The sequence below is a fragment of the Panthera leo genome, chromosome D2 (genome assembly GCF_018350215.1).
Source record: "Panthera leo isolate Ple1 chromosome D2, P.leo_Ple1_pat1.1, whole genome shotgun sequence".
NCBI lineage: Eukaryota > Metazoa > Chordata > Mammalia > Carnivora > Felidae > Panthera > Panthera leo.
In genome coordinates, this window is record NC_056689.1 from 52,370,530 (window position 1) to 52,392,925 (window position 22,396).

Consider the following 22,396-nt stretch of genomic DNA (forward strand, 5'->3'; position numbering starts at 1 on the left):
GATTTGCAATTCAGGAGAATTTGATCGCCGTTCTTCATGGAAAAGTATGTTGTTTTTAAAAAACTAATGACAGCAGAGATTTAGGTGTCACTTTTATATTCCACTTCTTGTAGTTTGTCAGTTTGGAAATAAGACTGTATACCTACTTTGCAGATGGTCCTGATGTTGAGATTACCGGCCTCTCCATCATCTCTCAAAACATAACCGATCACTTGTTCTCTTTATTTTTGATGCAGTATTTTCTTCATCCCTACTAAATAAGGAAACACCACTGTATTTAAAATTTAAAGGTTGTTATAGAGTGAGTTTCTGTTTTTAAAAGGAGACAGCTTAAGCCAGTATAGCTTTCTGATTGTACTGCAGCTTGGTCTTCCCTAAACCAAAGAAGACAGTTTTTTCAGGGTGAGCGGGTGGAGGTGTTCAACTCTCCCCAGATTGATTTCCAAATAACTTCCCAATTTTGAAATTAGCCAGTAGAGAGAGAACATGCTTGTTATATAAACTGTTGCTTAGAGATTGATTTATTCAGCTTTTTAGAAGCCGTCCACAGTTTACTGTTGTATGTGTGTGTTTTGTGTGTCTGTTTTTGTTGCTGTTTTTAAAATTCTACTGTCTGCAACTTTTCTGTAAATCCAAAAGTATTCTAAATCTTTTTTTTTAAGGTGATTTTTTTAAATGTATGCAACAAACTTTCTTAAGTTATTGCCTTCTCAACTTTGGTGACTTGAATTGTAGAAGTCAACCGTAATAGCTGGCTTTCTAAACTAGGTGTCAGAGAGGAAATTCGGTGGTAACCTTAAGTCCGGCCAATTACCAGCTGTACTTGAGAGCTTCTCTTAATAGTTACTTGTTTTGTAGATTTGAAAAAAAAAAAATTAACAGCCCATAATAGAAACGCAGGTTTTTAGATTATGTTGATCGTTTATTAAGGCCCGACAGTAATGCTTTCTCTGCGTGGCTTTATTTTCTTTAATTTTCTTTTTTATTGTTAGTTACCAAACATGTCAGACCTATAAAAGTTATGGAGAATAAAGTAACAAACATCTGTGTATCCATCACCCATATTAGAAACAGACCAATCATTACAGTTTGAGCCCCATTGTTTCCCTTTCCAGCCCCCTTCCTCAGTCCAAAGAATTAAACATTATTTATTATCCCCATTCATTTCAAGTCTTACCAAAAAGAGGTTTCTTTTACTTTATCACTAATGAAAAGTGCTTTGATTGTGACTATTTACAATAATTTTTGTATGAGGATGTTTTTCTTTTCATGCTTTCTTTTTCAAATATCTTTCCTAGTGCGGATATGTCCTTAAGCTTTAGTAAACAATTTACGAGGCCCTTGTCGTTGTTAAACCTTTTCTGTAAAGGGCTCAGATAGTGAATATTTTAGGCTTTGCAAACCACATGTAGTCTCTGGTCACATATTCTTCCCTGATTTTTTTGTTTTGTTTTGTTTTTCAGTTTTACATTTTTAATTGGCACAGTTTATTGTAACCTAAGAGGTCAGCGAGATTTCAAGAGGTGGCTTATTACTTTATTACAATGAATATAACCTTTTATGATCTTTACTTGCTTTTTAAAAATTTTTTAATGTTTATTTTTGAGAGAGGGCTCACACGTGCATGTGCTCTTGTGTAAGGGGGGAGGGGTAGAGAGAGGGGACAGAGGATCCCAAGCAGGCTCTGTGCTGACAGCAGAGAGCCCAATGTGGGGGCTTGAACTCACCTGAGCCAAACGAATTCAGACACTTAACCCACTGAGCCACCCAGGCTCCCCAGTGATGTTCTTTACTTGTATTATAACTTTAGGAAGAAAATTTTTTAGTCTACCTGTACACAGCTCAAGAGAAAGTTATAATTTCTGGAGTTGAGGAACTGATGGTTCATATATAGAGAAATTTTAATAAGGAAATAGGCTTTGATATATGTATACACAAAGACACACAACACACATGCAAAACATTCTTTCCCCTTGTATAAGTGTACAGGTTAGCATAAATTCTATTAAGAACATAATAGAGGGGACCCGGGTGGCTCAGTCAGTTAAGCGTCTGACTTGATTTTGGCTGAGGTCATGATCTCACAGTCGTGGGATTGAGCCCCCAAGGTGGGCTCTGCACTGACAGCGAGGAGGCTGCTTGGCATCCTCTCTCTCCCCATCTCTCTCTGCCTCTCCCCCGGCTCACACTCTCGTCTCTCTCAAAATAAACTTAAAAAAAAAAAAAAAAAAAAAAAGACTGTCATATAAAGGTTTTACGATTTAAGTCAGTCTTGCATTTTAATCTAGACAAATGCTTTAGTAATTTAGATCTGAACCATATGAATCATTCATATATATAAAAATGTTTTTTTTTTTAAAGTTTATTTATCTTGAGAGAGAGCGAGAGCATGCACAAGCAGGGGAGGGGCAGAGAGAGAGGGAGAAAGAGAGAATCCCAAGCAGGCTTCACCCTATCAGTGTGGAGCCCGACATGGGACTCATCCCACAAACCGTGAGATCATGACCTAAGTCAAAATCAAAAGTCACATACTCAACCAACAGAGCCACCCAAGGTGCCCCCCCATCTCTACATTTTTAAAATAACATCTGTCCACCAAGCTCTACCTCAGGGACTTTGCAATTTCACTCTGCCTAGAAAGCTTTCCCATCAAAATAGCTGTAAGACTCCCTCACTTTCTAGATTCTGCTTAAGTATCATTAAATATCAGAGAAGCCTTCCCTGACCATCCAAAAATAGTAATAGCAACTGCCTATTTCCCCCCATCATCACTTCCAATCCCATTTAGTCTGGTTTATTTACTTTCATTTCTAATTTATCAGTATCTAAATTATCTATGTATAACACTAAGATAAAAGCTCCCTGAGAATAAGAACTTGAGTGTTTTGGGTTTTTTTGAAACTTGGTTTTGTTCACTTCTCTATCCTCAGTTTTATCATATAGTAAGTAGTTGATAAGTATTTATAGAATGAACAAATAAATGTAATATAACTGTAGTGAGGCCAACAAATCGATGGGTTTGTTAGCATCACCAGCAGGGACCTAGCAATTTCTAGTTAGAGACGTTTGGTTAGGAATATGGTGGCTTGGCAGTACTATTTATCATAGTACAAATAGTCCCTAAAGCTGCTCGGAGTTTTGATAACTTTTACGAATGTGTGATATGTGTGAATATCTACTGCTCGGTTGTGACATCTCAATGGTATTCATTTGGTTAACTTAATTACACATCCAGGCAAAGAAATTAGTTGAGAGATGCTAGGAATGGTAGACATTGAAAGAGCTTTAACCACAAGAGAGCAATTCATTCTAGTTGTTACTCTTGGCCTACCAGAAAGTTGGTTTTGACCAAGTTTTGTTGAACTGTTAATAATCCTGCATGCCATGGGTTATGTGCATTGTGTAGGTTTCATTACATTTGACAGTTGATAGCATCACTATATATTATCTGGGAGTTGCTGAGTTAAATTTCCCAGGATCACAAATTTGATCTTATGACCATCAAAAAATGCTAGGGATGGGGCATGCCAAAGGGTGTTGAGATATCCTTTTTAAAATAAATAGCAACGTAGTTTGTCTAGTGATGAAGGGAAAGATAATTTCCTATTTGGCATTTCCTTTCATAATATGTGATACTGAATGGGAAAAATGACTCAGGTTAAGAGTGCATCTCTCTCTTTGGTCCAGATGTGTGTTAAGTATATAAATATCTGATGGATGCCTCTGTATGTATTATGGTTCTTTTCAGCTCTTCCATTATTCCCCTTAGGGTGACATTTATTAAGCTGTGTGGTTTAACAGATATTAGGATGCTGGCTATGTACCAAGCATTGTGGTAGCCACTGGGAAATGGTAAACTAAACAGGATTTATTTTCCTGCGCAGTGAGTTTGGTACTATTACTCAGCCCCATTTTTCAAATGGGAAATTTGTATACACTGTATACAAATCAAGATCAAGAATCCTTACTCTAAATGGATAAAGAAGATGTGGTATATATATATATACACATACATACATACATACATACATACATACATACATACATACAGTGGAGTATTACTCAGCAATCAAAAAGAATGAAATCTTGCCATTTGCAAGTACGTGGATGGAACTAGAGGGTATTATACTAAGTGAAATTAGTCAGAGAAAGACAAATATATGACGTCACTCATATGAGGACTTTAAGACACAGAACAGGTGACCATAAGGGAAGGGAAGCAAAAAATTATATAAAAACAGGGAGGGGGACAGGGGCACCTGGGTAGCTCTGTCGGTTGAGCGTCCCACTTTGGCTCAGGTCATGATCTTGCGGTCCGTGAGTTCGAGCCCAGCATCGGGCTCTGCCTGGAGCCTGCTTCAGATTCTGTCTCCCTCTCTCTGCCCCTCCCCTACTCATGCGCGCGTGCGCACGTTCTCTCTCTCTCTCTCTCTCTCTCTCTGTCAAAATAAATAAGCTTTAAAAAAAAACGGGACAAAACATAAGAGACTCTTAAATATGGAGAACAAACAGAGGGTTACTGGAGGGGTTGTGGGATGGGGGATGGGCTCAATGGGTAAAGGGCATTAAGGAATCTACACCTGAAATCATTGTTGCGCTATATGCTAACTAATTTGGATTTAAATTAAAAAAAAATAATAATAATGTAAAAAAAAAAAGAATCCTTACTCTATTGAAAGCCCAAGGAGGAATTTTACTTAGATTTCTTCCTCTGGGGGTCTTTCCTATCACTTATGTATGATTCCCCTACCCCTCCCTGTCCCAGTCAAGACACTAAATTTTTGCTTTGTGTTCTGACAGCACCCTTTACATATTCTTTCGAAACATTACCTCTTTTATAACCATTTGTTTTGTTACTATTCCCCCCTTGACCTCACAGTGTTGTGAGGACAAACTGAGTTAACACATGTGAAGCATTTAGAATAGTGAGTACCAAGGCACCTGGGTGGCTCTGTTGGTTAAGCATCTGACTTAAGCATCTCTGCCCCTCCCCTGCTCATGCTTGCTCACTCGCTCTCTCTCTCTCTCTCTCAAAAATAAACATTAAAAAAACACAGAATAGTGAGTATCTGGCACATAGTAACTACTCAATGTATTAGTCATTATTATATTTTTTAAATTTTTTAATGTTTTTTATCACTGAGAGACAGAGAGAGACAGATTGTGAGCAGGGGAGGGGCAGAGAGAGAGGGAGACACAGAATCTGAAGCAGGCTCCAGGCTTTGAGCTGTCAGCACAGAGCCTGACGTGGGGCTCAAACTCATACCCCGAGATCATGACCTGAACCGAAGTCGGATGCTTAACTGACTGAGCCACCCAGGCACCCCAGTCATTATTTTTATCTACTTTTTATCTTATGCCAGTTGTTCACTCTCAGGTTAGTATTTCAAACACAAATGTGGTTAGTAATTTGAACACAAATCTCTCTACTACATTATAACCTAACTTTCTCAGATTCTAAGAATAGTAGAAATACAATTCTAAAAAATAAGTTTGGCATTTTTGACAAGTTAATTCTGTTAGCATCTACTCCAAAAACTGTCAGGATTATAACGTTTTACATAACTTTGAAAATTAAAAAAAACGATTTTTTATTTCTGGGGGTTAAGACTTAAAATTCTGCCGTCTGCTTTAGCAGTATCATTCAGTAGTACCCCATGTAATCCCTGTTACCAACAGTGTAGTCAGAAAACTTCAATTTGGGGGCGCCTGGGTGGCTCAGTCGGTTAGGCGGCCGACTTCGGCTCAGGTCATGATCTCGCGGTCTGTGAGTTCGAGCCCCGCGTCGGGCTCTGTGCTGACAGCTCAGAGCCTGGAGCCTGTTTCAGATTCTGTGTCTCCCTCTCTCTGACCCTCCCCTGTTCATGCTCTGTCTCTCCCTGTCTCCAAAATAAATAAAACGTTAAAAAAAAAATAAAAAACAAAAAAAAACTTCACTTTGTTGTTGTCTAAGGTATTAATGACAATGTCATTTGTAACCTGAAAACTAAGAGTTTTTTCAGTAACTTTGTATATTTCTTTTTATAGACCATTTAATTTGGCAGAGCGGAAAGCTAGCGCCCATTCTGTAGTGGAATGTGATCACGTACGAAAAGAAGTTAGTGTACGAACTGGAGGATTGGCCGACAAGAGCTCAAGGAAAACATATACTTTTGATATGGTACCTACTTCTTTAAATGCTGTAACTCCTGTATTTACAATGTAAAATTATCCTCGTATACTATTTCCTCTCGGTTCTAGTGTCAATTCCAAGTTTCAGTTACTCTTTGAGCTGTCAAATGGTTTCTAGTGGGCTGAATGAGTTAATCTATTAAAAACAAAATTCTTAAAGTGAGTAATTTTGACATATTTTTTTCCCTGAAGATTGCTCTGATTTTTTTTTTTTTTTTTTTTTTTTTGGGATAGGTTTTTGGAGCGTCTACTAAACAAATTGATGTTTACCGAAGTGTTGTTTGTCCAATTCTGGATGAAGTTATTATGGGTTACAATTGCACTATTTTTGCGTGAGTGAAACACTATTTTTCAAATTGATGAAAAAGTTTAGATGCATGTATTTGTTTTTTGTGTTTTTTTTTTTAACACTTTTAAAATTTTTGACAGATACGGCCAAACTGGCACTGGAAAAACCTTTACAATGGAAGGTGAGAGGTCACCTAATGAAGAGTACACTTGGGAGGAGGTATTTACTGTTTATACCAGGTTTCTATCTCTAAAATGGCTGAAATATAACTTAATATAACATGATTGAAGACCTCTTTCTTGAAATAGAGAAGATCAGCGTACGATGTCAAACATGAATGTAGGATAAACTATATGGTATGGTTCTTATTTAAGAAACATAGTCTCATTGGGAGAGAAAGAATCAATACATATGGCACAGTTAAGTGACAAGACAGAATAGTTGGAGCAGAATATTGTGGAGGGGCGCCTGGGTGGCTCAGTTGGTTGAGCATCCAACTTCAGCTTGGGTCATCATCTCACAGCTTGTGAGTTCAAGCCCTGCATCAGGCTCTGTGCTGACAGCTCAAAGCCTGGATCCTGCTTTGGATTCTGTGACTCCCTCTCTGCCCTTCCCCTGCTCGTGTTGTGTCTCTCTCTCAAAACTAAATAAACATTAAAGAAAATTTTTTTTTAAATAAAGAATATTGTGGAAAAGCGGCATGTGAGTAGGGCTTGCAAGGGAAGACTTTGCAGTGTGGGAATGAGTCTCATCAAGATAGCATAGCACGGGGCAGCATGGTACTTTAACAATGATGACCTTGAGTGTTCAAGAAATTAAGATCACTGTATTCTTGGATACTGTAAAAAGCACATAGTACATTTCACAAAGATATCCATCAAGTGTGTTTAAGTGAGGTTTTTTTTAATGTTTACTTATTTTTGAGAGAGAGCGAGAGAGCAGGGAAGGGGCAGAGGTAGAGAGGGACAGAGGATCCAAAGCAGGCTCCATGCTGACAGCAGAGAACCCAACATGGGCCTTGAGCTCACAAACTGTGAGACCATGACCTAAGCTGAAGTTGGATGCTTAACCGACTAAACCACCCAGGCGCCCTTGTTTAAGTGCGTTTAATGACTAAGTTAAGTTTCCAAATTACTAACATTTAGGTTGATCCTTTTTTCTAGTGGTTACACTGTTGAGGCATTAACTTGGAGCATGGATAATGAAGTTATGGAATTGTAACCATAGGAAATAAGGAATAGGCTTAAAGTACAGTTTCAAAATTTAGAGATTCATAATAGTTTTATAAAAGATGCTTAAATATTTTAAAAACGTGTTTATGTTAGAGTTAGGGAATACACTGTTACACGGGCCACTTTTCTGTTAAGATGGTAGTATTATGTTCTCATGAGAAAAGTTAGAATTACTAAACTTGGTTTTATAAGTAGCTTAGTTTGGTTGGTTTCTATGGCATGAAGTGGCTGATAGGTAGGACAGATTTGTGGAAGGTATGAAGAAGAATAGCTACTGTTGAATAAATTCTTATAAATGACTTTGCTTCTCTAATACTCAGTTCGTTTCTTTTTTAAACTTGTTTTAGTGGAATTTAGATTATACAACTAATGAACAATTTATACAATTTATAATAAGGTTTGATGAAAAGGGATTGACATAAAAATATAAATAAATAAACTGGTTTTAGCATATTTGTGTTCAAATATATCATGAAGGAGGCCCTTACCATATGTGTTTTAACCGCCATAGTAAATGGATGGCATTCTTCCCTTATTTTAATCCTTATTAATATTATGGTTTCAGGATCCCTTGGCTGGCATAATTCCACGTACTCTGCATCAAATTTTTGAGAAACTTACTGATAATGGTACTGAATTTTCAGTCAAAGTGTCTCTGTTGGAAATCTATAATGAAGAACTTTTTGATCTCCTTAATCCATCTTCTGATGTTTCTGAGAGACTGCAGATGTTTGATGATCCCCGTAACAAGGTAACTCAGTCTTTGAGAATGGAATGTATCCAGATTTTAATGTGTGATGCTTTGAGAAGCCAGAATATATATATATTTTACCAATCTGATGGATGCTCTTTTCATTTTTGGTCAGAGGGGGGTGATAATCAAAGGTTTAGAAGAAATTACAGTGCACAACAAGGATGAAGTCTATCAAATTTTGGAGAAGGGGGCAGCAAAAAGGACAACTGCAGCAACTTTGATGAATGCATACTCTAGGTAAGAAAACCATTGTCTTCTCCCCACTGCTCCGTTTTCTTTTTCACGGGGGAAGTCAAATTGGGGTGAGTCATGGTATGTGAGTCACACAGCTAGATTATATGCTAGATTTCATGCTTTAGTAGTTGACTTGAGATTTATAGGGGAACACCAGTATTGGAAGAATGTTGAAAGGAGAACAAAGAGAAGTTGATATTAGAGCAGAAGTTTTAAACTTTTTAGATTATTTTTTCTCGAATGAAATCGTACATGGAAGCCTTGATTAACTGCTGATAATGTGGCTGCTGTAGTTGATGTGGGGGTGGGATGCTTAGAGGCTTACCTCCTTAGCCTCATGAAGGTTTTCCCTGAGCACTTTTCTGGGGCCCCAATGGATACCTAGAACAAAGTTTGAAAGCACCTGTTTTTTTTGTTGTTGTTTGTTTGTTTGTGATTTTTGAATGTTTCTTTATTCTTGAGAGAGAGAGAAAGAGCATAAGCCAGGGGAGGGGCAGAGAGAGAGGGAGACACAGAGTCTGAAGCAGGCTCCAGGCTCTCTCTGAGCTGTCAGAACAGAGCCTGACATGGGGCTTGAACTCACAAACCATGAGCTCATGACCTGAGTTGAAGTTGGACGCTTACCCAGCTGAGCCACCCAAGTGCCCCATGAAAGCACTTGGTTTAAATAAGGATTAGAAGAAAGATAATTTCATTTAATTTTTCCCCAGCTTTATTGCAGTATGATTGATAAAAATTATATATATTTAGATTGTGCAACATGATTTAAACTTTTTTCAGATGACTTCATTTTAATGTAGGAATATATGATCACTAACGCTGGCTTTCTGGGGTACAAAGGGGCATATTGATAGCACCCCTTATAGGATAAATCCCAAATTCTAGAAAAGCAGTTTACTGAGTCAGGTGATTTCTTTTTCTGCTGGTCTTTGAAGGAAGCATCAGAGTGTAATTACAGGAGCTATGGATTGGAAGTTAGATATTTGTGTTTAGGTCTAGTTCTGCAGTTAACCAAACATGTGACTTCAGGTAAATAAGTGAACTTATCTATCACTTTCCCTGACCTACAAAATGATTATTAGAACTAGATCTCAGGGCACTTGGCTGGCTTAGTCAGGAGAATGTGCTGTGCTTGATCTTAGAGTCATGAGTTCGAGCCCCACGTTGGGTATAAAGATTAAATAAATAAAACTTAAAAAAAACCCAAAAAACTAGATCTCTTATTTCTTTGCTCCCTTGTAATTAGAAATTTCTACAACTCTTAAAAAAATGTACTTATTAGGGGCGCCTGGGTGGCGCAGTTGGTTGAGTTTTTGTCTTTGGCTCAGGTCACGATCTCATGGTTCGAGTTTCAGCCCTCCTCGCAACTGAACTCTCTCAAAAAAAAAAGAAAAAAAAATGTTTAAGTAATCTCTACCACACATGGGGCTCGAATTTACAGCCCCGAGATCAAGAGTCGCATGCTCTACTGACTGAGCCAGCCAGGTGTCCCTGATTTTATAATTTTAATTAAGTTTTCCTATAACAACTTTCCATTTAAAAAAATTATATAGAATTTAGAGGAATGAGTTTAAGACTAGGTAATATTTCTTTTCTCTAAATACCTTTCTTTGATATAAATTCCTATTTTTCATAAATTTGTGTAATTTAGGACTCCTTTTTATGTATGTAGACTGGAGTAAAAATTTCTTTTAAAAAAAATTTTTTTTTTTTAACATATTTATTTTTGAGACAGAGACAGAGCATGAACGGGGGAGGGTCAGAGAGAGGGAGACACAGAATCTGAAACAGGCTCCAGGCTCTGAGCTGTCAGCACAGAGCCGGATGCGGGGCTCGAACTCACGGACCGCAAGATCATGACCTGAGCCGAAGTCGGCCGCCCAACCGACTGAGCCACCCAGGCGCCCCTAAAGTAAAAATTTCTTTATGAATGTATGTGGTAAAGTGAAGGAAAACAATTCAGTTATCTAGAATCAGAGTTGACTTCTATGCTTAATTGCATTAATTCCATACTCTTGGATTAGGAATGGGTAAATAATAGTAGAAAAATGTGAAATGTATATTGTAATTCAGATCTATAGTTTGCTTATATTTTTTCCATGTCCTTCCCCTTTTCTGTAATTTTAAATAATAAAATATGATACTTAAAAATTTTCCGAGTAGCATGCAAAGTACAAATAAGAAAATTGAAAATTACCATATTCCCTACCACCCATCAGTGACATAAACAAACATAATGATGTTCACCAAGTGGCATTGATACAAGAAGGAAAGATGTCTAGGTTGTCTATATAACTTTTGTATCCTTCAGATATAAGCTGAATGTGAGTACACAGCATAAGATAGACATTGGAACAGTTTATGGTCTGATGATTATCTTGTAGTGTTTTGGTAATCACTGCTATTTACCATTTCTGCTTCTCAAGAGAGGGTGTTAACCATTTCTGATGGCAGTCTCAAAGCAGAACAATGTATTTTTACAACAGGCAAGTAATTTAAAGCAAGTAATCTATGGCTTGTGTGGTGGTGTTTGAATTTATGGTAATGACATATTTCAAGAGGTTCTTATAAATAGGAAGATTAATTGCAAGCCTTTTCCTCTGACGTCCCAGGCAAATATCTCAATCCTACTCCATATCCAGCTTTTAGAGGTCTGAGGATTCTAGTTCCCGAGTCTATTAGGGTGTTTACAAGTAGTCTCTTATTGGCGTCTCCTTTGCAGACAGCAGGTACAAGAAGGCAAAAACCTAAGCATTGTTTTATCTCCCCTCCATCTTCCAAAACCTTATTAATGTCTCCTGTCTGATACTATCTTTCTCTATCTTGTGGATTTTGGTCTTTCTTTGCTGTTTTCAGTATTTTATAGAAAGCAAATAATATTTTACATTATAATGATTGGGCAACCTGATCTTGTTTTCTAGTCGTTCCCACTCAGTTTTCTCTGTTACAATACATATGAAAGAAACTACAATTGATGGAGAGGAGCTTGTTAAAATTGGAAAGTTGAACTTGGTAAGCATCTACCTTAATACCACTGCTGTTTCTTTCTTTTCTTTTTTTTTCTCCAGCTTTGTTGAGGAATAGTTGACAAATAAGATTATATATTTAAGTATACAATGTGATGATTTGATATATGTATGCTTTGTGAAATGATTACCATAATCAGGTTAATTATCATATCCTTCACCTCACATACTTTTTTTTTTTTTGGTGGTGAGAATGCTTAGGTCTACTCTCTTAGTAAATTTCAATATAGTATTATTATATTTAAATTGTATTTTAATGTTTATTTATTTTTGAGAGAGAGGGAGTGCAAGTGGGGGAGGGCAGAGAGAGAGGGAGACACAGAATCCAAAGCAGGCTCCAGGCTCTGAGCTGTCTGCACAGAGCCTAATGTGGGGCTCGAACTCAAGAACTGGGAGATCATGACGTTAGCCAAAGTCGGATGCCTAATTGACTGAGCCACCCAGGTGCCCCAGTATAGTGTTATTAACTGTAGTGATCGTAGTGTACATCATATCCCCAGAACTTGAATTCATCTTATGACTTAAGGCTTGTACCCTTTGACCAGCATCTCCTTCTCCCCCACTTTCCTGCTCTGGTAACCATCATTCTACTCTCTGTTTCAGTGAACTTTCTTTTTTTTCTCCCGGATTCTACATATAAATACGATCATGCAGTCTTTGTCCTTCCCTGGCTTATTTCACTTTGTATTATGTTCTCTAGGTTAATCCATGTTGTTGCACATGTTGCACATGTTGCACAGTCTTTCTCATGACTGAATAATATATTCCATTGTGTGTGTGTATATATATGTACACCATATCTTCTCTATTCATTCATCAATGAACGCTGATTATTTTCCTATCTTGACTATTGTGAATAATGCATTGAACATGGGAGTGCAGATATCTCTTTGAGATACTGATTTCATTTCCTTTGGATAATATACATAGTAATGGCATTGCTGGATCATATGGTAGTTTTTTTCAACTGTTTCATTTTTGACTACCTCATAGAGCAGCTTGAAATTTTATATTTCTAGATAATATATTTGTAGTCACCAGGTTATTAGTTTTGTAGTGGGTTGTTAATTATAGAAAAATTATTTTGTTGGCTATTTAATATATATAAGAATGAAAGTCTTTGTGTCCAAATCCAGTGGAACTGACAACTTACTTTTATTTTTGAAATTCAAGGTTGATCTTGCGGGAAGTGAGAACATTGGCCGTTCTGGAGCAGTTGACAAGAGAGCTCGGGAAGCTGGAAATATCAATCAGTCCCTGTTGACTTTGGGAAGGGTTATTACTGCTCTTGTAGAAAGAACACCTCATGTTCCTTATCGAGAATCTAAATTAACTAGAATCCTCCAGGATTCCCTTGGGGGGCGTACAAGAACATCTATAATTGCAACGATTTCTCCTGCATCCCTCAATCTTGAGGTAAGCCCTTTGAAAGGTATCTGTAAGTGTAGTAAGTGTAATTCTTATTTAGCTATCACATAGTTTAAAAGTTCATTAATTGGCTTCATTCATTCTATGCGAGAGTAAAAAGAATCTGGGTATCACACACGTGCACATAGAGGAGGATGCCACTGAAAAAACTGTCTTCCTCTTTTCTGGCATAGTTTCTTTTCTTTTTAATTTTTTTTTTTTTATGTTTATTTATTTTTGAGAGATAGAGAGATCACACGGAGGGGAGGGGCAGAGAGAAAGGGAGACACACAATCTGAAGCAGGCTCTAGGCTCTGAACTGTCAGCACAGAGCCCAATACAGGGCTCAAACTCACGAACTGCGAGATCATGACCTAAGCCAAAGTCAGACACTTAACTGACTGAGCCACCCAGGTGCCCCTCCTGGCAGAGTTTTTAATCTTAAAAAAGAAAACAATTACTTAATGGCTTTTCTCACACAGTCTTCAAAGAAATTGCTATGGTCATTAGCAGTAGATGGGTTATATGGGATATGGAGATTGAACTGAGGACTTAAAAGTGTGTTAAGTGAATGCTAGTGTTGTAGAAGCTACTTAAGAGGGCAGCAAAGATGGGGTTGGATGTGTGGGAATAGGTGGTAAAACCAAGAGAAGCAACAAAGATGGTGAAATCTTTTATTTTATATTGTGGCCACTTCCTTTGAATGGAGTTAGAAAAGCTTTTAGAGGTCTCTAACTCCCCTTTCATTTTATTTATTTTTTATTTATTTATCTTAATATTGATTTACTTTTGAGAAAGAGGGCACAGAGAGAGGAGACAGAGGATCTGAAGCAGGCTCTGCGATGATGGCAGAGAGCCCGATGCAGTGCTTGAACCCACAAACTGTGAGATCATGACCTGAGCGGAAGTCAGACACTCAACTGACTGAGCCACCCAGGTGCCCCTCCCTTTTCATTTAAAAATAAACCTCTTTACTGAGATAAAATTCACATACCATACAATTCACTCATTAAAAGTATATAGTTCAGTGACTTTAATATGTTTATGGAACCCTGCAGTCATCACCACATTCCAATTTTAGAACATTTTTATTACCCCAGAAAGAAATCCATTTGTAATCCATTAGTAATCACTTCCCATTTGCTCTCACTCCCAGCCCTACCTCAGTACTAACCTTTTTTAATCTATAGATTTGCCTAGTCTGGACATTTCATTCCATTTAGGAATCCTGCAATAAGTTTTCTTTTGTGACTGGCTTCTTATACTTAGCATAATGTTTTCAGTGTTCATCCATGTTGGTAGCATGTATCAATGCTTCATTCCTTTTTGTAGATGAGTAATATTCCATTGTATGGATATAGGACATTTTGTTTATTCATCAGATGATGGAATTCATTGAGTGTGAAAACTAACATAAAAAATGAATAGGTCAGGGGTGCCTGGGTGGCTCTGTCAGTTAAGCTTCCAACTTCAGCTCAGGTCATGATCTCACAGTTTGTGAGTTCAAGCCCCGCATTGGGTTCTGTGCTGACAGCTCAAAGCCTGGAACCTGCTTCAGATTCTGTGTCTCCCTCTCTCTCTGTCCCTCTCCTGCTCACACTCTGTCTCTCTCAAAAATAAATAAACATTAAAAAAAAATTAAAAAAATTATTAGGTCAAATTATTTTAAAGTTGAAGACCCTGAAAATTGGAAAAAAGGGGAAAAAGGGTGTTTTGAACAACTTCTTTGTAAAGATTGGGTATAGTGGTTCTAGTGGATAGATGTTTAGATTAGATATACCCATAAATTATTTCTTGTAAGTTATTTTATAGTACATTTTAGATAACAGAACTACATTATTCTCATAATATCTTTAGTAGTTGGTACTTTCTTTTCTTCACAGGAAACTCTGAGTACATTGGAATATGCTCATAGAGCAAAGAACATACTAAATAAGCCTGAAGTTAACCAGAAACTCACCAAAAGAGCTCTTATTAAGGTAATTGTGATTTTTGTGGAGTAAGTAATCTTATTTGGCAAATGTGAAAATAAGGACTTGAAATAGATGATTGTTAAAAGATTTGTTAAATTGCCTATGGTAAGGCTTTTCATCTAATGATTTTAATGAACTACCTAATATGTTTTTTCTAATGCTAATATATTGACTTTTCCACCTCTATCAAGTCAGCAAAATTTGCAATTATGTACATTTATGAAATTTATTTATTTATAGCTTTAGGGTATAATCACCATACATTAATGTGATATAATTACCAGATATTAGGGTATAATTTCCATAGTACTCCTCCATTGTAAGCCTACAATTCAGTGATTTTTAGTACATTTATAGAGTTGTGCAACATCACTACAATCTAGTTTTAGGAAATTTCTATCACTATAAAGTTCCCCTTTGCCCCTTTGCAAACAGTCAACCACTGATCTACTTTTTGTCTATAGATTTGCTCTTTCCAGACATTTTTCTAAATGGAATCATACAATATTTGGTCTTTTGTATCTGGCTTCTTTCACTTGCCATAACATTTGGGCTTTATCTGTGTTGTAGCGTGTGTCAGTAGAGTCTTTCTACTGCTGAATAGCATTCCATTAAGTGGATAACAACACATTTTGTTTATCCATTCACCAGCCAGTGGACATTTGGATTATTTCCAGTAATGCTGCTATGAACGTTAGTGTACAAGTCTTTGTGTTGATGTGTTTTCAGTCCTCTTAAGTAGATACCTAGCAGTTTAATTTCTGTGTTGCACAGTAAATTTATTTTTAACTCTTCAAGAAACTGTTTTCCAAAGTGGCTGTACCACTTTCAATATCCCCAGCAGCCAATCTATGAGGGTTGCAGTTTCTCCACATCCTCTCCAACACTTTGTTATAGTCCATCTTCTTAATGTTAGCCATTCTAATAACTGTATAATTGTACCTCAGTGTGGTTTTGATTAGCATTTCCCTAATGAATAATGATAATGAGTATCTTTTCACAACTTTATTATCCATTTGTATATCTTTTTTTATGAAAAGTCTATCCATATTCTTTGCCCAATTTTTAGTTGGTGTTCTTCTCATTAAGTGGTAAAGAGTAGTTCATATCTTTTAGATACAAGCCCTTTTTGAGATGATTTTTAAATATTTCCTCCCACTTTGGCTTGTGTTCCTTTTCCTGGTAGTATGTACGTATGTATTTGTTTATTATTTTTAAGTTTACTTCTTTATTTTTGAGGGGGAAAGGGGCGGAGAAAGAGAATCCCAAGCAGGCTCTGTGCTGTCACTGCAGAGCCCCACCTAGGGGCTCGAATTCCCAAATGGTGAGATCATGACCAAAATCAAGAGCTGGACACTTAATTGAGCCACCCAAGCGATCCAGTAGTGGTTTTTTTTTTTTTTTTTTTTATTGAAGTTTTTATTGAGATAATTGAGAGAAATAATACAGAAAGAATAAATAATAAATAAACATTTAAAAAGGAACATAAAAGGGCTAATTTCATGTTTTATTTGTATATATATAAATAAAACATGAAATACACATATATATATCCTCCCCAAACTGAATGAGAAAAGAGTTATATGCTAAATTGACACCTACAACATTCTTCTTGTGTAGGAATATACGGAAGAGATAGAGCGTCTGAAACGAGATCTTGCTGCAGCCCGTGAGAAAAATGGGGTATACATTTCTGAAGAAAATTTTAGGTAAGGCCTTGGCTATAGAAATTAATTTCCAAGAGTAATAATTTTCTGGTAACAATGTGTTTGAAGTAAAATTCACTTATGGGACGTTAACTAAAATCTTTAAATCTAGTGCCTCCTGTAAATGCTTCTTTTTCTATTGACATTAACAAGTAGTTACCAGATAAGTTTAAACATTTTTTATGTAACTTTAATTTTTAAATAATTATAGATTCACATGAAGTGGTAAGAAAAATACAGAGAGGTCCCATATATTTTTCACTGCGTTTCCCCCATTCAGTACCTCTTGCTTAACTTTAGTAAAATGTCAAAACTGGGAAATTGACATTGGTGCAAAGTACGTGTTTAATTCAATGCCATCTTGTCTCACTTGTGGATTCATGTAGTTCTACAATTAAGATACGGCGTATCCCACCATTATAAAGATCTCCCTCTTGCTGCCTCTTTGTAGTCGTACCCATCTTTTTTCCCCAGTAGTCCCTAACCTCTGGCAACCACTAATCTGTTCAGTTTTTAAAGCCCTGGAATAGTTCAAAGGAAATCTACTGAAACTTTATTTGGAAACAATAACAACAACAGGTTAAACAAGGAGCAGAAGGCAAGTGGGATGCTAAGAATTTTAAGTTGAAAATTCCTGATAGCTTATATCCTTGAAGGTGTTAAGGAGGGTGATTTTCACAGGGCATTGTTTTTTTTAAAGCTTTTTTTAATGTTTATTTATTTGAGAGAGAGAGAGAGAGAGAGAGAAACAAGCAGGGGAGGGGATAGAGAGAGGGAGACACAGAATCTGAAGCAGGCTCCAGGCTGTGAGCTGTCAGCTCAGAGCCTGACGTGGGGCTCGAGTTTGTGAACCACAAGATCATGACTTGAGCAGAAGTTGGACGATTAACCAACTGAGCCACCCAGGTGCCTCTCACAGGGCATTTTTCAAAAATTAATGATAAAAGGTATTTAGGGCTAATTGATAATAATGCAAAGCATCTTGGTATAATCTTTTACACAACTTTTTTTTTCACGTAATACATGTATGGTTACATTATGTGATCATTGTGATAGCATATAAATCATTTAATTAAACTCATTTTCTTCCATAGTATTCTTAGTTGTCATAATGCACTATGTCTTCTTGATTGGCTCATACATTACGAATACTCAAATTTGCATTGTATGGATATCACAGGCTATTAAACGGTATTCTTTTATTCTTTCTATGTTACCTTAGTTTTGTGTAGTTCTTTTTTTATTTTTAATTTTTAATTAAAAAACATTTTTTTAATGTTTATTTGTTGAGAGAGAGCGTACGTGCATGAGCCATGGAGGAGCAAAGAGAGAGGGAGACACAGAATCCAAAGCAGGCTCTATGCTTTGAGCTGTCAGCACAGACCCTGATGCAGAGCTTGTATTCATGAGCCATGAGATCATGACCTGAGCCGAAGTCGGATGCTTAACTGACTGAGCCACCCAGATGCCCCATATTTGGTTCTTTCATATCCTATACCTACTTGGCAAAACATTTTTCCAAAAATCTTTTGCAAATTTACACTTAGTTCTTAAACTTGTTATTTTTTATTCTTTTTTTTCCTGTTTATCTGGTTTTCAGGTATACTTCTCTATTGTACATACTATAGTATTTTATTTTTCAATTGTTTACTTTATGGGTGTCTCTATTTCTACCACTTTGTATTTTTTACATATTAGTTCTTATTCAGTAACCACTTTTTATATTTTAAAGTTGGCATCACAGTGCTTTTGGTTAGAAAGCCCAGCTTAAACTGTCTTAAAACAGCAAGGGGTAGAATGAGCTTCAAGGTTATTTAATCCAGTAGCTCAAGGATCCTTTCTGTCTGTCCTCACTCCTGTCCTAAGTGGTGGCTTTCTCCTAAGCCTGGCTCTTCATCAAGGATGATGGTCAGCAGAGCGGCTGCTGCTCTCATTCAGGTCTTGTGTGGGTGACAGGCTACCTGGCCTATAACCATCAAAACTGGAGGAACATCACTTATTGGTTAGATTAGTTCTGAGTTGTATCCATATCTGAACCAACAGCTGTCAAAGGAGTTGAATTTCCCCGATTGTCTTGAGCCAGTCAGGCTTAGTCCTTGGATCTGGGAATGGAGTCACATTCCCTCCACACAGCTTGGGTGCTGCACAGTCAAGAGAGGGTCCTTTCCCAAAGGAAACGTGGATGCTAGAGATGGGTGCTTAGTAGGCAACCAGTGAATAAGTGGTTTTGTCATGATTTGCTCATGTAGGATCTTCTGCTGTTAGTGGTCAAACACTGGACATTATAGACTGTCTAATTTGCTTACCTTCTGTTGACCATCACTTTGATGTATTTTAGATTAAGAAATAACTTTAGTTATAAAATTATAAATAATAAATAAACTTTTAGTTTGTCAGTCCCATGATTAAAAAGATAGTATTTGCTCTCAATAAACATGAGGCATAATCTGAAACAATATTCCTTCTGAAAATGCTTTTGGAATTACTACACTGTAAGTCAGAGGAGGATTATGAAAGCTGAAGCCAACATTTAAAATAGGATAATGCTTTATTTAATGGATCTTTTAACACTATGTCAAAACTATATCATCCATGAAATAATGTTGCATTACCTCATGTACATTCAGTATAAGGAAAGCATTTCAAATATCTCATTCACATTAAAGAGCTATTTCCAATAAAGAACTAACATAGTTAATGGAAAGACTGTCAGAATTAACTCTCCTCTTATATATCAGTTCTAGCCTTTTCTTTAATCACCAATATCGTTAGCTAATAATGTGAGGAAATTCACATTCACAAAAGTATCTTTGTCACTTAAGCACAGTGTGGAATAGAAAATTGTTGGTAGTTATGAAGGAACGAGGCTACAAAAGATAGCATTCACTTCTGAAACTTGCTAATGCTGAAGAAATCAGAGACCCATTAAAGTGAACCAGAATCATCTGATTCAAAATGTCAATAGTGCTGAGGCGGGGGAACTGTGTTCTAGAGGATAACCCTTCCATCTCATGAAGATTTATGTGGTGGTGTGATGGTGGTGGGTGTTGGGGTGTATACTGGGGTTTGTGTGCAAGAGGCAAAAGGTATAATTGTTCTGTACATATACTTTAATTCACTTCTCCAGTTTTTGCCCCTTATCTCATCCCTTCCTCCGGTGACACCTGATGCCTTCAAGCCCCAAGCCTTTCTTGGATTCTGTGGGTCCTATTTATACGCCATATTCCTGATAGCAGCCACTTATGTTGTATCCCCCTGCCCCCACCTGTACTTTATGTGAGTTATAGTCCTTTGTCAGCTTTGTAGCATCTCAAATTTTATATACACACATGCTTTTTTCCCTCATAGGTAGGGATTCTCATTTTCAAAATGGAGATCACAAGAAGAACAGCCCTTTTATGAAACAAGGACAAGGAATCCATTTGTGTTTTGTAATTCATATTTATTGCTTATTGACACTTAGGCATCGTTATCATAATGATAAATGGTAGAGATGATGTAGAACTGCCACAATTGTGTTAAAATACATTTTAAAGGGATTAAGAAAAAATATTAATTGCTAAACTTATATTAAACTTTATTTTAGAGCCATGAGTGGAAAACTAACTGTTCAAGAAGAACAGATTGTAGAATTGATTGAAAAAATTGGTGCCGTTGAGGAGGAGCTAAGTAGGGTAAGCATTTAAAACGGTATTGAATGTTACATGGGAAGCACATATTAAAATTTCAGAATGTGAAGGACCTGATATTTTTACTTTTTTCTTTCTTTTTTTAAGATTTTTTTTTGAAAGAGTACATGTGTGCACAAGTAGGGGAGGGACAGAGGGAGAGGGAGAAAGAGAGGATCTCAAGCAGGCTCCATGCCCAGCGCAGAGCCCAATGGGGGCTCAATCCCATGACCCTGGGATCGTGACCTGAGCCAAGATCAAGAGTCAGGAAAGAGTCAGATGTTCACCTGACTGAGCTATCCAGGTGCCCCAAGATTTTTTATTTTTACTTTTTTAGTGTTTACTTATTTATTTTTGAGTGAGAGAGTGCACGTGAGCGGAGGAGGGGCAGAGAGAGGGAGACAGAGAATCCCAAGTGGACTTCGTCCTGCTGAGGGGCTCAAACCCATGAACCATGAGACCATGACCTGAGCCAAAATCAAGAGGCAGATGCTTAACTGACTGAGACCCCCCCCCCCCCCCCCCGCCAAGGTTTTTTGTCTTTAAGTAATCTCTTCACCCAATGTGGGGCTTGAACTTAACAACCCTGAAACCCCAAGATCAAGAGTCACATGCTTTACTGACAGAGCCAGCCAGATGCCCACTCCCCTTTTTTTCTTTACATTCTTTTAATTTGTACTGTGTTTGAAATCCTTTGTGTGCTTCATCTGTATATCTCAGTTGAGACAAGCCACATTTTTTCTTTCTTTTTTTTCTTTAACTAGTTAATTATTTTGAGAGAGAGAGAAAGAGAGAGAGAGAGAGAGAGAGAGAGGAGATGTGTACGCAGTGGAGGGGCAGAGAGAAGGAGAGAGAGAATCCCAAACAGGCTCCACACTAAGTGATGTGGGCTTGGTCCCATGACTGTGAGATTCATGACCTGAGCCAAAATCAGGAGTTGGATGCCCAACCAACAGCTACCCAGGTGCCCTCTTTCTTTTTTTTTAAAGTAGGCTACATGCCCAGTGTTGGGCTTGACCTCATGACCCTGAGATCAAGAGTCACATACCCTACCTGCTGAGCCAGCCAGGTACCCCCTTGTCTTTATTCTTTAAGATATTTTTTTTTCTTGCTGACTCTTTGTCAGTTGTATCATCATTTTACTGTCATCAATGATGAAGAAGCTGTTTGCCCCTTATGTTAATGCAGCATTATAAGAAATTAACTGAATTGTGAGGTTTTATTATAAGAGGTAAATAGTGAAGACGGAGACATTTTCATTACTGTGTTTATCAGATGAGGGATGCAGATACTAGAAGAAACTAGATGTTGAATAACTAAGGTGGACAGACCTGACCATTCTGTGCCACCCCTCACACTGTCAGTGCTGGAAGGAACCTGAAGAACTAACACCACTACTCTAGACCTATTATTTCATCTCATGGTTTTTAATGAATTTACAGGCAGAAACAAGATATCTTATAAAATGTGTTAACCTACCTGTTAGCTTGTTACAACTTGTCACAACTTTGCATGGAAATAATTTGTTTAGTTCTTCTTACATTATATTACGAACTAGCCAGGTATCTCACCAACCAGTTAAGCATTGTGTAATTCTTAAAAAAATGTTTAATATGTTCTATTTAGGTTACAGAGTTGTTTATGGATAATAAAAATGAACTTGACCAGTGTAAATCTGACCTGCAAAATAAGACACAGGAACTTGAAACCACTCAAAAACATTTACAAGAAACGAAATTACAACTTGTTGAAGAAGAGTATATTACATCAGCTTTGGAAAGTACTGAGGAGAAACTTCATGATGCTGCCAGCAGGGTTTGTCCTTTGTTTTGATTTATACTTGTGTTCAAGAAATTAGAGAATGGGTAGAAGTGACTTTGTTTGCTTAAGCATTAATTATGCTATTTATTCACTATTTATTCACTCCAAATGACAT

The 22,396-nt window shown here is 37.1% G+C and overlaps 2 protein-coding genes across 4 annotated transcripts in view; one reads left to right on the forward strand and one right to left on the reverse strand.

Moving 5' to 3' along the window:
* Positions 1-22,396, reverse strand: part of IDE (insulin degrading enzyme) — a 195,033-nt gene that overhangs the window by 131,722 nt on the left and 40,915 nt on the right. The gene's annotated exons all lie outside the window — the stretch shown is intronic.
* The window catches only part of KIF11 (kinesin family member 11), a 44,194-nt gene that overhangs the window by 562 nt on the left and 21,236 nt on the right, over positions 1-22,396 (forward strand). Inside the window, exons 2-12 of the mRNA XM_042909106.1 lie at positions 6,028-6,160; positions 6,406-6,503; positions 6,601-6,679; positions 8,258-8,443; positions 8,559-8,683; positions 11,602-11,692; positions 12,880-13,122; positions 14,997-15,092; positions 16,707-16,795; positions 20,379-20,466; positions 22,087-22,275. Of these exons, the coding sequence (XP_042765040.1) occupies positions 6,028-6,160; positions 6,406-6,503; positions 6,601-6,679; positions 8,258-8,443; positions 8,559-8,683; positions 11,602-11,692; positions 12,880-13,122; positions 14,997-15,092; positions 16,707-16,795; positions 20,379-20,466; positions 22,087-22,275 (1,417 nt within the window). The remainder of the gene's footprint in view (positions 1-6,027; positions 6,161-6,405; positions 6,504-6,600; positions 6,680-8,257; positions 8,444-8,558; positions 8,684-11,601; positions 11,693-12,879; positions 13,123-14,996; positions 15,093-16,706; positions 16,796-20,378; positions 20,467-22,086; positions 22,276-22,396) is intronic.